General features: G+C 46.2%; 1 protein-coding gene and 1 pseudogene across 1 annotated transcript in view; both read left to right on the forward strand.

Moving 5' to 3' along the window:
- VPS35L (VPS35 endosomal protein sorting factor like) overlaps positions 1–15,669 on the forward strand; it is a 118,061-nt gene that overhangs the window by 22,572 nt on the left and 79,820 nt on the right. The window contains exons 8-9 of the mRNA XM_047713195.1: positions 5,994–6,078; positions 12,343–12,402. Coding sequence (XP_047569151.1) covers positions 5,994–6,078; positions 12,343–12,402 — 145 coding nt within the window. The remainder of the gene's footprint in view (positions 1–5,993; positions 6,079–12,342; positions 12,403–15,669) is intronic.
- LOC125091194 (uncharacterized) lies at positions 84–215 on the forward strand (annotated as a pseudogene).

Consider the following 15,669-nt stretch of genomic DNA (forward strand, 5'->3'; position numbering starts at 1 on the left):
GTATTCTGTTGTGTGGTGGTTTTATTGAAATGTATTTCAGTGATTTTTAGGAAGTTACTTAATTATTATACATTTCAGTTTTAAGCTTTGCGCAGTGGCAGTATCGTAGCCAATGAGGTTTATCCGAGGCGCGATTATTGCTAATTGAAAACTTTTCCCAGTTTTAAGGCATGTCCTTACCCCCTCCCCCAAATTCCCTCAAGTCTGTTTCCAGTCAGACCCTGACACTTCCAGCCCCAGAAAACCACCGATCTGCTTTCTGACCACAAATTCACCTTCCCCGGAATTTCCTGGGATCATTCAGTATGTAATCTTTTGCCTCTGGATTCTTTAACTTGGCATCATGTGTGTGAGGTCTGGCCATGCTATAGTATCAATACTTTGTACCTTTTTACTGCTGAGTAGTATTCTGTTTTATAAAGAACCACATTTTACTTACGCATTAACAAGTTGCTGGCCACCGAGGTCATTTCCACTCTGGCTGTTTCGAATGATGCCACCGTGGACATTTGTGTACGAGTCTTTGTGTGGACACATGCTTTCATTTCTCTTGGGTAGATTCCTAGGAGTAAAGTCGCGAGTCCTGTGATAAGGGAATGTGTAACTTTCTGAGAAATGGCCAAACCATTCTGTGTTTGCATCCCCACCAGCCGGGCGTGAGGGTTCTAGTTCCTCTATATGTTTGCCAACACTCGCGTTACCGTCTGCCACTTCGATGACAGTCACCCTAGTGGGTTTGAAGTGGTCTCTCACTGGTGGTTTTAATTTGCATTCCGTGGGGATCGATGAGGTTAAGCTGCTTTTCATATGCTCATTGGCCATTTTTATATCTTAGTTAAATGAAAGATTGAATACGACTTGCCCATTTTTAAAACCACATTGTGCTCTTGTGGAGTTGTAACAATTCTTTATCCTCAATAAAGGTTCCTTATCAAGTAGCTGATCTACAAGGATTGTCTCCTAGTCTGTGGCTTGTCTTCGTTTTCATAATAGTGTCTTTTGAAGTGGACGAGTTTTTAGTTTTAGCGAAATCTGATTTATCAGTTGTCTCTCTTTTGGCTCATGCTTTTGGAGTTGTAGCTGATCACTCTTTGCATAACCCAAGGTCCTGAGAGTTTTTTCTTTGTTTTCTTCTAGAATTTTTTTTTTTTTAAGATTTTATTTCTAAGTAATCTCTACACCTAGCATGGGGCTCAAACTCCCAACCCCAAGATTGAGAGTCACAAGTTCTACCAACTGAGCCAGCCAGGCACCCCTCTTCTAGAAGTTTTATCATTTTAGCTCCTACATCTAGGTTTATGGTTCATTTCGAAGTGATTTTATGTCTAGTATAAGGGTCTAGATTTATTTGTTTCACATATGGATATCTGGTTGTTTCAGCGGTATTTGTTAAAAGACTGTCTTTTCCTTACTGAATTATTTTGGCACCTTTGTTAAAAGTTATCTGACCATAAATGTAGGGGTTTATTTCTGGATTCTTTTTTTTAAAAGATTTTACTTATTTATTTGACAGAGAGATCACCAGTAGGCAGAGAGGCAGGCAGAGAGAGAGGGGGAAGCAGGCTCCTCACTGAGCAGAGAGCCCAATGTGGGGCTTGATCCCAGGACTCTGAGATCATGACCCGAGCCAGAGGCAGAGGCTTAACCTACTGAGCCACCCAGGCACCCCCTACTTCTGGACTCTTAGATTAATTCCATATATCTGTGTAAGTCTGTCCTCATGTAGTATCATGCTGTCTTGGTTACCGTAGCTTTATGTTAAGTTTTTTTTTTTTTTAAGATTTATTTGAGAGAGAGGGCGCATACACGCCAGTACAGTGGGGAGGGGCAGAGGGAGAGGGTGAGAATCCTAAGAAGACTCCATGCTGAGCACGGAGCCTACCACGAGACTCAATCTCACCACACTGAGATCAGGACCTGCGCCAAAACCAAGAGTTGGACCCTTAACGGACTGCACCACACAGATGCCCCTGTGGTAGATTTTGAAACTAATACTAAAATTATGAGTCTTTTAACTTGATTCTTCTCCTCCCCCCCCAAAATTTTTTGACTATCTTGGGTCCTTTGCATTTCTATGTGATTTTTTTAGGATCAGCCTGTCAGTTTCTACCCACCAGGGGGTAGATTCTGATGGGAATTGTGTTGGCTTTGTAGGTCCGTTAGAGAGATTTGCCATCTTAACAGTAGTAAGTCTACTGATGCCTCAAATACCATTCTTTCTGTCCATGGACATCTGGTTTTTCCTTTTTTTCTTCTTCATCATTACGAACAATGTTACTGTGGTCGCTCTTGGACGTGTCTGCTGGCCTCTCTGGAGAGGAGGGCCCATAGCTGCTAGTGGATTGCTTGGGGGCCGGGTCTGTGCCTCTTGAGCTTGACCGAGCGATGCTGGATGGCTTCCCCGTGCAGCTGTGCCTGTGCGCTCGCAGTAGCAGTGGGGCCGTGTGAGTCCGCTGCCCAGCGTCCTCGCGATGTTTAGTATGAGCAGACTTTCTGTTTTCATTTTTCCCATTGAGGAGGTAATAACATCCTATCGTGTTGTGGTTTTAATTCGCAATTCCCTGATTGTAATAAGATGGAGCCTCTTTTCACGTGTTTATTGGCGGTTGGGGTTTCCTTCTCTCGTAAAGTGGCTTTTGTTGATTCTTCTTGCTCGTTTTTTCCGTTAATGTTGTTTGTACTTTTCTTACTTATTTTTAGGATTTTTTTTCCCCACGTAGTCTCAGTAGTCACTGTCTTCTGATTAGTCCGCTTGCTTGCTTCTCTCTATCCATCTTCATTTCTTAGTTCGTGGCTGTAAGTTATGTTTTACTTTATCCTTTTGTTTTGGCTACTTAAATAATATATATTATTCCTCTCAATATACATAGACACATATATTAATATATTGAATTCACGGAACTGACTCGTGTCCTTGCAGAATGTTGCTGATTGGAAACAAATGGAAAACACCCTTTTAGTATTTTTCCAGCCGTGCTAACCAGTTCCATGGCAAGTGTTTCAGGCAGAGTACGTTCAGGAAGTGTCTGCCACCGTGCTTCTCCGCCTCGGCGGGACATCAGAATCCCTTGGGAGCCTTAAAAATGTCTTGTATCTGAGCTGCACCCCAGGCAAGCTTGATCAGAATCTCTGGGAGTGGGACCTAGGTGCTGTTATTTTTAAAAGTTCCCCAGATGCTTTCAGAGCTAAGAACACATGGGCTGAGGGATGCTCAGTCCATTCAGAGTATGTTGCAGCCAGTGTGTCCTGGGTTCCTGTGCAGCTGTCATCTGCAGCCTTTATCAGAAATACTGATTGCCTGGTGTCTCAGCTGGAGGTTTTGACCAGTAGGTTTGGCATGGAGCCAGGGAATCTTTTTTTTTTTTTTTTCTTTTTTTTTTTAAATGTGGACTTGACATTGTGGAGCCGAGCACAGGGCTCAAATTCACAGCCCTGAGATCCAGAGTCAGACACTTGACCGACTGAGCCACCCAGGTGCCCCGAGAATCTGTAATTTTAACATGCACCCTAAGAAGCCCAATATTTATTTAGGAAACTACACCAAAGCTTTTTGCATTTTCAGGGTGTCTGGGTGGCTCAGTTGATTAAGTGACTGCCTTCCACTCAGGTCATGAACCCGGCGTCCTGGGATCGAGTCCCTCATTGGGCTCCCTGCTTAGCAGGGAGCCTGCTTCTCCCTCTCCTTCTGCCCCTCCCCCTGCTTGTACTCTTCCTCTCTCTCCCTCTCTCTTTCTCGCTCTCTCTCTCTGTCAAATAAATAAATAAAAAAAATTAAAAAAAAAAAACTTGCATCTTCAAAGTAGTGGTTTAAAGGGGAACTTCAATTTAGGGCATGATTAGGACCTTAACCGTGGACTTAAAAAATTCTGCTTCCTGTTCTCTTGTGTAACATGTATGTTCTGTGATATCAGCTTGGGAGAAAAATCACACAGATGTTGGGAAGCCCCAGCTGTGTTTCATTTGAAACCTTCTGTTTGAATTCTGTCTTCTCACCTCGCCACCGGGCAGTAACCCCTCTCTGAGGGACTCGGAGTAGGAACTCCCGAGACGTCACATCCCTAGGAACCGAGGGCTGTGTCTTGTAAACAGTCTTTAGGATTCAGAGTTGTTTGCTTTTTCCAAGCCCTGCAATCTCATGGGGCAGTTGTTTAAGTTGGAGCTCACATAAAGGGCATATATGAAGAACACAAAGCAAGGCGTTTGGAAATGGATTTCTACGAGCGTCCAAATGCCACATTTGGTGTCAACACCATTGTTTTAACAGCTTATGTCCTCCCCCGCTCCCCCCCGCACCCCGCCGTAACATTTTGGCTGTAAGAGGATGTTTCACAAATCACAAAAGTTGTTTGGCTTTAGGCTGTAATACTAAGGAGAAACTCTGTGAATTTAACAATTTAGAAATTGGGTCACAACTGCAAACTGAAAACCCGTATCAGCCTCCCTCTTGAGGTGATGGGCATTATTTCCATTCGCCGCATGCTGGAAACGCGTATACCGGAGTCTTTTCTAAATGTTCAGGTATCTTTTGTTTTTAAGTGACATGTTTGTGGGGCGCCTGGGTGGCTCAGTGGGTTGACATGTTTGTATCTAAAGGTCAAACACTGAAATGATAAAATATGGCAAGTTATTTAGTTCCTTGTGCTGACTTTTGTGTTCATAAAGACTTCAGGGCATTAAGTTTTGTTCTCCAAAGAAGAAACAGGATTTTTGTTTCTGGTTATAACAGCTAACTTAGGGGCGCCTGGGTGGCTCAGTGGGTTAAAGCCTCTGCCCTCAGCTCAGGTCATGATCTTAGGATCCTAGGATCGAGCCCCACATCGGGCTCTCTGCTCAGCGGGGAGCCTGCTTCCATTCCTCTCTCTCTCTGCCTGCCTCCTGCCTACTTGTGATCTCTCTCTCTCTGTTAAATAAATAAATAAAATCTTAAAAAAAAAATCTGAAAAATCGGAACATGTCGCAGGCCCCTTGGCGTGAGTGATACAAGCGTAGGGATTGAGCGATTCTCTGCGAAGCCAGGATGTTCCCAGTGTTGCGTATCATAGTTAGAGAGAAACATGAGCTCTTTGAAGCTTGTCATGTTTCATTTTAGAGGGAAATTTGGAAGTGAGGATAAATAGTAGATGCTATGGGGATAAAACATACAGCAAAGGGAATATAGTCAGTGCTATTGTGATGTTGTTTTACGGTGACAGATGCTGGGCATAGCATAATGTAGAGTTGTCTAATGCTGTGTTGTACACCTGAAACTAACATTGTGTGTCCACTACACTTCAATTAAAAAAAATAGATGCTCTCTTAAGAAACCCTGGAGATGTATGTATGGGTTCGTTCGTTCGTTCGTTCGTTCTTTTTTTAAGATTTTATTTATTTGACAGAGCGAGATCACGAGTAGGCAGAGAGGCAGGCAGATTGAGAGGGGAAGCAGGCTCCTTGCTGAGCAGAGGGCCCGATGCGGGGCTCGATCCCAGGACCCCAGGATCATGACAGAGGCTTTAACCCACTGAGCCATCCCAGGTACCCCTGTATGGGTCATTTCATAGAAAAGAATGTTGAACAGCCAAGATCATCCTGAGATAAACCAGAGGAAGCCTTGCTGAAAAGCACTTGGAACAAAGTCGGGGTCATCTGTGAGAACACTGGTGGGTGAGGTGTCCTTGACCTCCCCTGGTGACTTTGCCGACCCTCACTCGCTGTATAAGCAAAGATCCTTCTGGATAAGATTCCTCAGACCTGTGGCTTTCTAAGAGGGAGGTGGTGGAGTCTTTCATAAGAGGCTCTGTAGTCAGTAGTCTGACTCCCCTCTGGTCAGTAGCCTGGTCCCCTCTTAAGGGGACAGTGGTTTTGCTTCTGATTAGGTCACCATTGTCTGGCATGGGGCTTGGCACATGGCAGACACCTGTGCACGTTTATAGAAATTAATTTTCCAGGCCTGGAGCATTGCAGCCAAGTCAGACATGACAGAGTGAATTTCCTTTTCTCTTCTCTTTTTTCAGTGTTCAAAGCTTCTTTCGGATACGAGCGTTATTCAGTTCTACCCAAGCAAATTTGTCCTTATCACCGACATACTTGATACATTTGGTAAGTACTAGTCCTGTTCATCTTCCAATCTAGGAAGGAGGTTTTTTTGTTTGTTGGCTGGTTGGTTTTGCCAGAAGCTGGGTGGTAGCATTGCTGTGATTTCTGTGGGTGTAAGTAGTTGGGTGAAACATGAGGGAGACCGAACCACCGCCCCGCCCTGTCCCCGCTCATTGACAAGGAGGCTGTTTTTGAGAGAATCTTAAATGACGTGTTCTCTGACTTTCTGAGAGGCCAGTGAAGTCAGCGAATGAAGTATGGGGGAGCGTGGGGAGCACACTTCCGGTCTAAACCAGCTCCCATCCCTTGACCTGTCATCGTGCCTGGAACTCACTTTGTCAGAACCGAACTTGGCTTCTCTTCCCGGCACCCCCAGTGGGTTTCTGTCCCCGGGAATGGCAGCACCAGGTGTGCCCTGCGCCCAAGTTGGCGATCTGAGGGTCTACTTCCCTGCACCCCACGTCTAGTCCATTGCCGGGTTCTTCAGTCTCCTGGGTCTCCCTCCCCTTTGTCTGTTTTTATCTGTCTTCACTGAACACCTTAGTCCAAGTCACAGTCCTCTCCTGCCTGGACTGACTACAACAGCTCTTGTGAGGTTTCCAGTCCCATCATGGCCGCCCCTTGTCGCATGTTCCCCATCCTCAGGAAGAATGATCTAGACTGATGAGAAGAAACTGGGGTCCCTTTGGAGACACAGGAGGACTTTGTGCTCCTTGTTGATCATCTGTGGCCAGAGCATTAAGCCAGGCAGCCCTCTGAATTGTATATGATGATGTTTGAGGGCAAGGTTCTCCCCAAGAGCTAGCAGACAGAATCGCCTTCTGAGGGCCAAACACCTAGCAGATCAGAACAGAGACATTTGCTTTCTTGCCAAGGAGGGACCAGGGGACTCCCACCCCAGTCTCTCCTGGAGCCATAGAAAGATCTAATGTGGCAGAAAACAAAGTGTCAAGCAGAGACCCCCCCCCCCACTTACTTCATAGGAGACCGATGACTACGTATACTAGCTAGAACAAAGATATAAAGAAGTCTAACTCCTACTAGTCTTGGGGAAAGGGGTTATTTATTGGCTTCGGTTGAAAAGTCCAGGGGTAGTTTCTGGATTCAGGAACTCAGCATGTTAGCATTTTCTAGTACGTGCCCTTGGGTTCGCTTCATTCTCAAACTCTCAAAGGGGTCCTCTGCTTGGATCTGTTCTCTTGTTAGTAGTCCCAAGACAAGGGAAGAACAGCTTTCTTCCAGATGTTCAACCCAGAGTTCCATCTCCTTGGCTTGGTTGGATCACAAGTCAGTTTCGAGTCCTTCTTGCTCTCTGGGGAATGCGTGTGCAGATAATCCAGACCTGGGTCACCCCAAAGGAGAAAAGTGATGCTGTTGCCAGAAAAAAGGTGGGTGGGAGCTAACTGGACCCCAAGAACAGATGGCCTGGCTGAGCGACGGCCAGTCAGGGTCAGGTGGCCCAGGTGCTGTGCTGAGTACCAAGGCTGTATCAGCAAGAGGAGACAAAAGTCCTCCCCTGTGCGGGGCTTATGTTCTGCTAAGAGGGGATTTGCAAAACAAATGAGTAAACCCATTTGTATATTCAGGGATGATCAGCACTCTGGAGGGGGAAAAAAAAACAAAACAGGAGGGTCAGGGGAATTGAGGGAAGGTGGGGGTGGGAGGGCTGTAGTTGGAGATAGGATGGTTTCGGGTGCCCCTGTTGAGATGTCGCTATTTGAGCAAGTAGGAGAGGAGAGATGAGCCACATGCTCTCCGGGGTGGGGAGGGTGCAGCCACGGGAGGCCGAGGGCAATGGGTGCAAAGCGTGCCTAGCAGGTTTGAAGAGGCCAGGGTTGGGGTGTGGCTGGAGTGGGGTGTGCAGGAGCTAAGGAGGCTGGAGGTCTTGGCAGGCCTTGTGGGCCATTGGAAGGACTTGGGCTTTGACCCTGAGCACATAAAGAACCCCTGGGAGTGTTAAGGCGAGTAGGGATGTGATGGGATTTGAGTTGGACAGGCTGCTTGTTGAGGCTGTAGGGCGGAGGAGGGGCAGGGAGCCTGGTCAGGAGGCCATCGTAGGTAGCGCTTCCGGTGGGAGGCCAGAGAGATGGCAGAGATGGAGAGAACGAATGGATTTGCAGGGTGGCTGGGTGAGTTAGGCTCTCAGAATAGATACCCAGTCATATGCCCTTTGGGCCTTGACTTGTCCTCGTAGCAGCTTGCCTTCAGCAGCGAGGATATCAGTCAGTGGTCCTGTCTGATTCTCCTGACAGTTGTGTTTCTCATGGTGGGTTAACACGCCGGCCTTCTGGTTTCCCTTGCCTGCCTCCTGCCCGTTTCTTCTGCACAAGTCAGCATCCTGAGTCACACTAGCGCAGGGAACGCCAATGGATCGGGTTCTACCCTACAAGCCTGCCCGGATCCGGACATCAACCTTGTGAGAATTTGGGGCGGCCCTTCTGTCAGCCGCTGTTGGCGGCATCCCAGTCCCATCCCTTGGCAGGCTGGGATCCAGCGCAGATGCCTGTTCTCGCCTTCTCCCCAGAAATCAGCTGGGCTGAGAGTTGATCAAAGCAGGGATCAACCCTCAGCAAATAATGTCCTTGGGCCTGACTCTGTTCTGGGTGCATTAGAGATAGTACAGGTCTTCATCACAACCTGTGAGGCGGGGTCTAGATGACCTCATTTCATGGGTGAAGGGCCCGAGGTACAGAGAAATGAAGAAGCTGGCCCAGGGCGAGTGAGTGGCAGAGCTGGGATTCAGGGTTTTCTCTGCCATCAAAGACCTGCTTTGTTTGTTTGTACTTGGCTCACGGGGGAAATGCTGCTCTCCATGAAGAAATCACAAATGCGTGTACTTTTGGCCCCGGCAACTTCACCTCCGGGAATTCATCCTATTCGTGATACTAGAACCCTGGAAGCAACCCAGGAGGCCATCACTAGGGGACCAGTTAAACAAATGGGGATCCGTCCGTACCCCGGAGCACAGGGAGGGTGCGGGTGTGCTCCACGTTCTGACGGGGAGAGATCTCTAGGGTATATACATCGTTGCGTGAGAAAGTCAAGATGTAGAATAGCTGTAGGGTTTGTTCTGTTTTGTGTAAGAGAGGAGGAGAAATTAGAACCCTTGTTCACATTCACTTTTATTTGCCTGAAGAAACACTTAGGAGGATATCCAAGAAATTCCAAAGAAGTGGGAGTCCTCTGAGGCCACTGCGGGGCTATGGAGTGGGCGGGGATGGGCCAGAGAAAAACTTCCCGTAGTACCTTTTTTGGATTTTGAATCAGGGGATTGGTTTTCTTTTTTAAAACCAAACATTCCAGTGAGGTACCGGCTTTCCACACCCTTCTCCATCCTCCACGTCCAGACGGTGCTCTGGAGTCTCTCTGCCCACGTCCCATGCCTGCGTGTCCTATTCCAGAGTTGCGAGCACTTGAGCCTCAGTTTCTTCCCCTGTAAAATGGGCATAATAGATCCTGCCTCTGGGGGCTTCTGGAGGGAATTAAGAGAATGCGTCAGAGGCAGATAACGGTTTTCCTCTTCGGGAGTTGGCTGGCAGGATCAGTGTAAGCAACTTTGAACAGTGCCGGGTACAGAGTAAGGACTCAAAATTATTCATCTATTTTAGTGTTCTTGATTTATAAGACGGTGAGTCAGGACAGGAAATGAATCTAGGGTCAGGTATTATCTCTCAAGACTGTTGTCCTCTAACCTAACAAGGGGAAAAATATTCGCCAAACTCATTTGGCCAAAAATGATTTTGTAGTTAAAGGCCCCTTTCGCATAGGAAGGTACACTATAAACATGTGGTTTTCAAGGGATGGCAGGCTTTTGAGGGAGGAAGTAAAGGCGTTTTGTGCTCTTGAGTCCAGTCCACAGAGCGTAGGAGGTGAGAGGTGGCCAGCGTGGCTTGCTGCGTGATGGCCTGAGGTATGATTCTGGGCAGTCCCAATGCTGTGTTCTGTGGTCCTCCTGGAGGAGGCCCATCATGGCTCCAGGTGTGGCTGCCGTGGGTGCTCATGGCCCCAGATAAGGAAAGCACTTCCTGCCAGGCCTAAGAAGGCGGGTGGCTTTGAGAACTGGGTTTTATTTCCTGAAGCCTCCTGGGAGCTCGTCGGTTGAACTGTTGGTGTAGAGCAGGTCTTTTCATCCTTGGCTGCACACTTGGGGGGGCTTTAAAAACCCTCCCAATGGTCAAGCTGCACCCCAGATATTTTGATATTTTTCTTTTTCTTTTTTTTTTTTTAACGATTTTATTTATTTATTTGACAAACAGAGATCACAGTAGGCAGAGAGGCAGGCAGAGAGGGGCGGGGGTGCAGGCTCCCGGCTGAGCAGGGAGCCCGATGTGGGGCTTGATCCCAGGACCCTGAGATCATGATCTGAGCCGAAGGCAGAGGCTCAACCCACTGAGCCACCCAGGCATCCCCCCCCGCCGATATTTTCTATCAGAACTTCTGGGGACAGACACAGGCACCAGCCTATTTTCAGGAGCCCCGGGTCCTTCGAGTGTTTCGCTGAGGTTGGGGACCGCTGGGTTACAGGGAAGTGGGAGGCTTGTCACTTTCTAAAGATTCCCACACCCAAGGCAAGTTTTAGCTCAGAGACCCGTGGTGCTTGTCTGAATCCATGGTTCTCAGCTTGAGTGTGTACAGGAATTCCCTGGCGAGGTTATCCAAAATTCATATTCCTAGTCCCCACCCTCCAAAATACTGGTTTTCGCTAGCTCTGAGGTGGGCCCCAGGAATGTGCCTTTCCAACAAGCGTCTTTATGTGACTGTAATGTAAGTAGTGCATGCTGGGAGAGGCATCGAGACGGCTCCTCTTCGCTTGGATGGCTTCCTGCCCTTTGTCCTAGCCTTGTGTTGTTTCTTGGTGAACTCATTTGACTTCACATTCTTAGAACTTCCTTTTTCTTTTCCCGTGTGAGGACAGGCTGTGTGATTCTTAGCTTCCTTGAATGGTGGCATTATGGGGAGAGGGGGGAACGGACCAACAACACAAGAGCTCAGGGAAATACTTTGGATACTAAAGGTGATTTGAAAGGCTCCAGGAAGGGAATAGAACTATAATTCTTATCCCTTCAATGTTGACAGTATTTTCTAAAATAATAGACAAAATAAAGCTTTTAGTGCTAGACTAAGGGGTTTTTGTGGGCCAAGTCTGCCCCGCCCACTTGTTTTTGTAAATAAAGTTTTATTATTGTTACTGGAACATAACCAGCCACATCCATTTGTTTATACATGGCCTATGATTGCTTTCCAGCTACAACAGCAGATTTGAGTAGTTACAGCAGTGACCTATGACCCACATCACCTAAAATATGTTTATGCATCTAGCAAGTACTCAGCGTCCACGACGTGCCAGGCCCTGGTCTTAGTACTGGGAATATATCCGTGGACAAAACAGACACACATTTCTACCCTTGTAGCTTCAACTACCCTTCAGCCACCCTTGCTAGTTGAATCTCAGATTTCGATGCTTCTGGGCACCAGGCAGATCACATAAACGACAACCTGGGTGGTACAGATGCCATTTGAGGGGTCAGCTACTAATTTGTTGTAGCTCATTTTTTTTTTCCTTAAAGAGACTTTTTTTTAAAGACTTTATTTATTTGAGAGCAAGCACGTGCAGGGGGAACAGGGAGAGGGAGAAGCAGGCTTCACACTGAGTAAGGAGCCTGATGCTGGACTCGATCCCAGGATCCTGGGATCATGACCTGAGCGAAAGCAGCTGCTTAACCAACTGAGCCCCCTGTGCGCCCCTGTCATAGCTCATTTTTATCCTGTAGGGATATGGGCCAGTTTTGGCACATCATTTGTGAAGAAGCAAGAAATCAGGTTTTTTACATGAATGAAAGTTTTTTACCTGTTGACAACTAATTAGAAAAAAAAAAGTGTTAAAGCGCTTTGTGGGCCAAACAAAATGGATCTGTGGCTGGGTTCACCCCCAAGCTGCCTACCTACAGCCTCTGGCTTAGAAGTAGAACGTGGACTGTTCGGTATTTAGTGAATGGAGGTGTCTGGAGTCCCCTTGGCCTTAAGTGTCCCTCTCTAAGGGGAGAAGGATGACTTCCCTGCCTCATGGAAAGTGTTTAAGTCCCCTCATTTTATTAAAAACAGAAACAAAAGAAATGCGGCTTACAATTTGTACCACTAGGTGGCAGCAAATGATAACAAGTTAAAGTGCTCTGGGACCAGCCACCTCTGTGCCTAATTAACAAACATTTATTTAGTGTTCGCTCCCGAGGAGTGGGATGCTAACACCATCTGTCCTTTTCTCCCCAGGAAAGCTTGTGTATGAGCGCATCTTCTCCATGTGTGTGGATAACCACAGCGTCTTACCAGGTAATGTCCGAGCTGTTCTACGGATTTTGTTCTGCCCTGGAGTTGTGATTAGAATGTTTCTATCAAGTCAGGATTTACGGAGACTCAGTAGAAGATTTATTTTGTTTTTGGTGTGTTAAAAGTAAAAGAAACAACTTGGCAGATTTCTGATCATCTCAGTTTTCTTAAAAAAAAAAATGAGCAGGTTTTCAAATGGCGAGGCTAAGAATTTGGGCAAGTAATTTGAATCCATGAAAATGAAAAGGTACAACTAGATTCAGCTGATTTTTTTTTTTTTTAAGATTTTATTTATTTGTCAGAGAGAGCTCGCGTGCACAAGTGGGTAGTGTGGCAGGCAGAGGCCGAGAGAGAAGCAGGCTCCCTGCCAAGCAAGGAGCCCGTTGCGGGACTTGATCCTAGGACTCTGGGATCATGACCTGAGCCGAAGGCAGTGGCTTAACGGACTGAGCCACCCAGGCATCCCTCAGCTGATCTTTTATACCAACTTAAATTCCTCTACTGCTTGACATTTTTTCCCTGCATATCTCTCCTGAGAAGCAAATTGCAGAAACCAACTTTGTATATACTAAAGAATGATGGCAAAGAAATCAATAATAGATACTTTGCATTTACAGTCTGTGCTTAAGTGATGTGAGCATTAAATTTATTGCCAATCCATTTTAAAATCTCAGGGGGTTATAATGGGACAGCTTGATTATGAATCCCTGTTGTCACATAAATGATGACGATGTCTCTGGCTATGTGGGACTCTCAGCAGTAGCTTCTCTTAGCTCTCGTCCCTCCTTTCAAGTTCCCAGAGCTGCTGGAAGGAAACATTGTCATCCATACAAGGTACAACAATGAGCTTGCCCCCACTGCTCCTGCTCCTGCCAGATGATGGCATTTGCACCGTAACCCATAATTGACCTGTTCATGTACTCATTAACTCTTTTGTCCATCTCTATATCTGTTATTTTTAAAATGATTTAACACAACTATTTCTCAAAAAAAGACAGGACCCCACAGACCTTTGGGGCTGAAAGAGTCATCTGGCGTCAGATGAGCAAACCCATGGGGGAAGAGCCAAGGACATGCCCGTGGCCCTGTCACCAGCTCATGGGAGCCTTGCTCTTAGGGGAACTCTGTGCCGACCAACTGGCGGTCTGGTCACGTGGGGCACGTGGGATCTGGCCAGTCCAAACAGAGGGTGTGATGTGTGTATAGAAACACTCTGGATTTCAGAGACTTAAAACAAAAGACCATGAAGTATCTCACCGATTTTTAAAATTGCATGTTAAAATGACATTTTGGATGAGTTGGGTTAAATGAAGCATTTTATGAAGATTTCACTTGTTTTATCTCTTTGAACATGGCTCACGCGATATCTCTGTTGGTTGGTGCTGCTCTAGAGACTCCCCTCCACCACATCACATCTGTGATGTTACTAACAGCTCCTCCCACGTCCTAAGGCATCTCAAGATTGGGAGGCAGTAAGCCTGGAGAGGGAGGCAGGGGCCACCTTGAGTGCAGAGGCCTTCTCTGTCAACTTCAAGGATTTGGGAAATCTAGGTGCACCTATTTATGTATTTATTTCTTTATTAACAATTTTTTAAAAAAGATTATATTTATTTATTTGTCAGAGAGAGAGAGCAAGTACACAAGCAGGCAGAGTGGCAGGCAGAGGCAGAGAGAGAAGGAGGCTCCCTGCTGAGCAAGGAGCCTGATGTGGGACCTGAACCCAGGGTCCTGGGATCATGACCGGAGCCAAAGGCAGCGGCTTAACCGACTGAGCCATCCAGGCACCCCTAGGTGCACCTGTTTAATTTAAGCTTGCCAACTTGTGTGGCATAAAGTAAGCATATGCTCGCCTATAAGCAGAATTAAACCCAAATAGATGTTTTTTTGTGGCTACAACAGTATTGGTTTTTATTTTTATCTTTTATTTATTTTTATTTTTTGTAAGATTTTATTTATCCATTTGTCAGAGAGGGAGAGCACGAGGGAGAGCACAAGCAGGGGGAGGGGCAGAGGGAGAAGCAGTCTCCCCACTGAGCAAGGAGCCCAATGTGGGACTCGATCCCAGGACCCTGGGATCATGACCCGAGCTGAAGGCAGATGCTTAACTGACTGAGCCACCCAGGCAGTATTGTTTTTTAAAGATTTTATTTTTAAGTCATCTCTACATCCAATATGGGTCTAGAACTCCTAACCCTAATAAGATCAAGAGTCACATGCTCCACTGAGTGAGCCAGCCAGGTGCCCCTCCAACAGCATTTCCCACCCCCAACATATTTATTTAAGAGAGTGGGGCACAGGAAGAGGAAGAAAGGGGGAGAGAGAGAGAGAAAATCTCAAGCAGACTCCCTACTGAGCTCGGAGCCTGACGTGGGGCTTGATCTCATGACCCTGAGACCGTGACCTGAGCTGAAATCAGGAGTCAGTTGCCCAACCAACTGAGCCACGCAGGTGGCCCTCCAATAGCATTTTAAAATTGCTTTTTAATACACAATCTACTACTTCCTACTGTTGTGCACCAAACCACATAAGAATATTTGTTACCTGTCTAATCCCCAGGGGCCTTTGAGTTTATATCTCCTGCAATAACTTTCCTTCCTCCTAATTTTCACTAAATATACAAACAATATTTTAGAGCCAACTAAGGAAAAATTACTAACAGCCTCCTACTTAAACTATGAAAGTTCAAGATAAAAGACTATTTTCATATTCATTTCCAGTCCTTGTCTAAATTTATTAATTAGCACTTTTCTCACAGAAACTCTTCCTTCCCCAATACCTTTTTTTTTTTTTTTTACCTTGAGCGATACAAATTGGGCTTTTGTTTTTCTTGAAAATAGTTTCCTATTTTTTTTTTTTCTTTCAGTGAAAGTCTACGTCTGCACATAGTGTTTTCTGGTTCCAAGAACCTGAGGGGGAAAAGGGCAAATTTCTCTCAGAAATGTCAGAGATTTGGGGGGATGTCTCTTAACAATAATTATGAAGAAAGCTTTTGAAATCCACTGTGTGGAATTCTGCCGGAAGAGATTATGTACAGAGGGGAATCTGGTGGCATGTGTGCTCATTCTTTCCAGTTGAATCAAGTTCTGACTGCTGAATTTAATTTTTGAGCCCTTCACCTTCAGGAATTTGAACTGAAGCGTACAGACCTATTTGATGAGTTTAGAAGGATACGGGTGCCCTTTGGGGTCGTGAATAGGACATACTACTGTATGTGGTAGTTTTTCCCCTACCATCTCTTAATCCAGCATATGTGTGCAGAGACGATCCACT

The sequence above is a fragment of the Lutra lutra genome, chromosome 18 (assembly GCF_902655055.1).
Source record: "Lutra lutra chromosome 18, mLutLut1.2, whole genome shotgun sequence".
NCBI classification, from domain to species: Eukaryota; Metazoa; Chordata; class Mammalia; order Carnivora; family Mustelidae; genus Lutra; species Lutra lutra.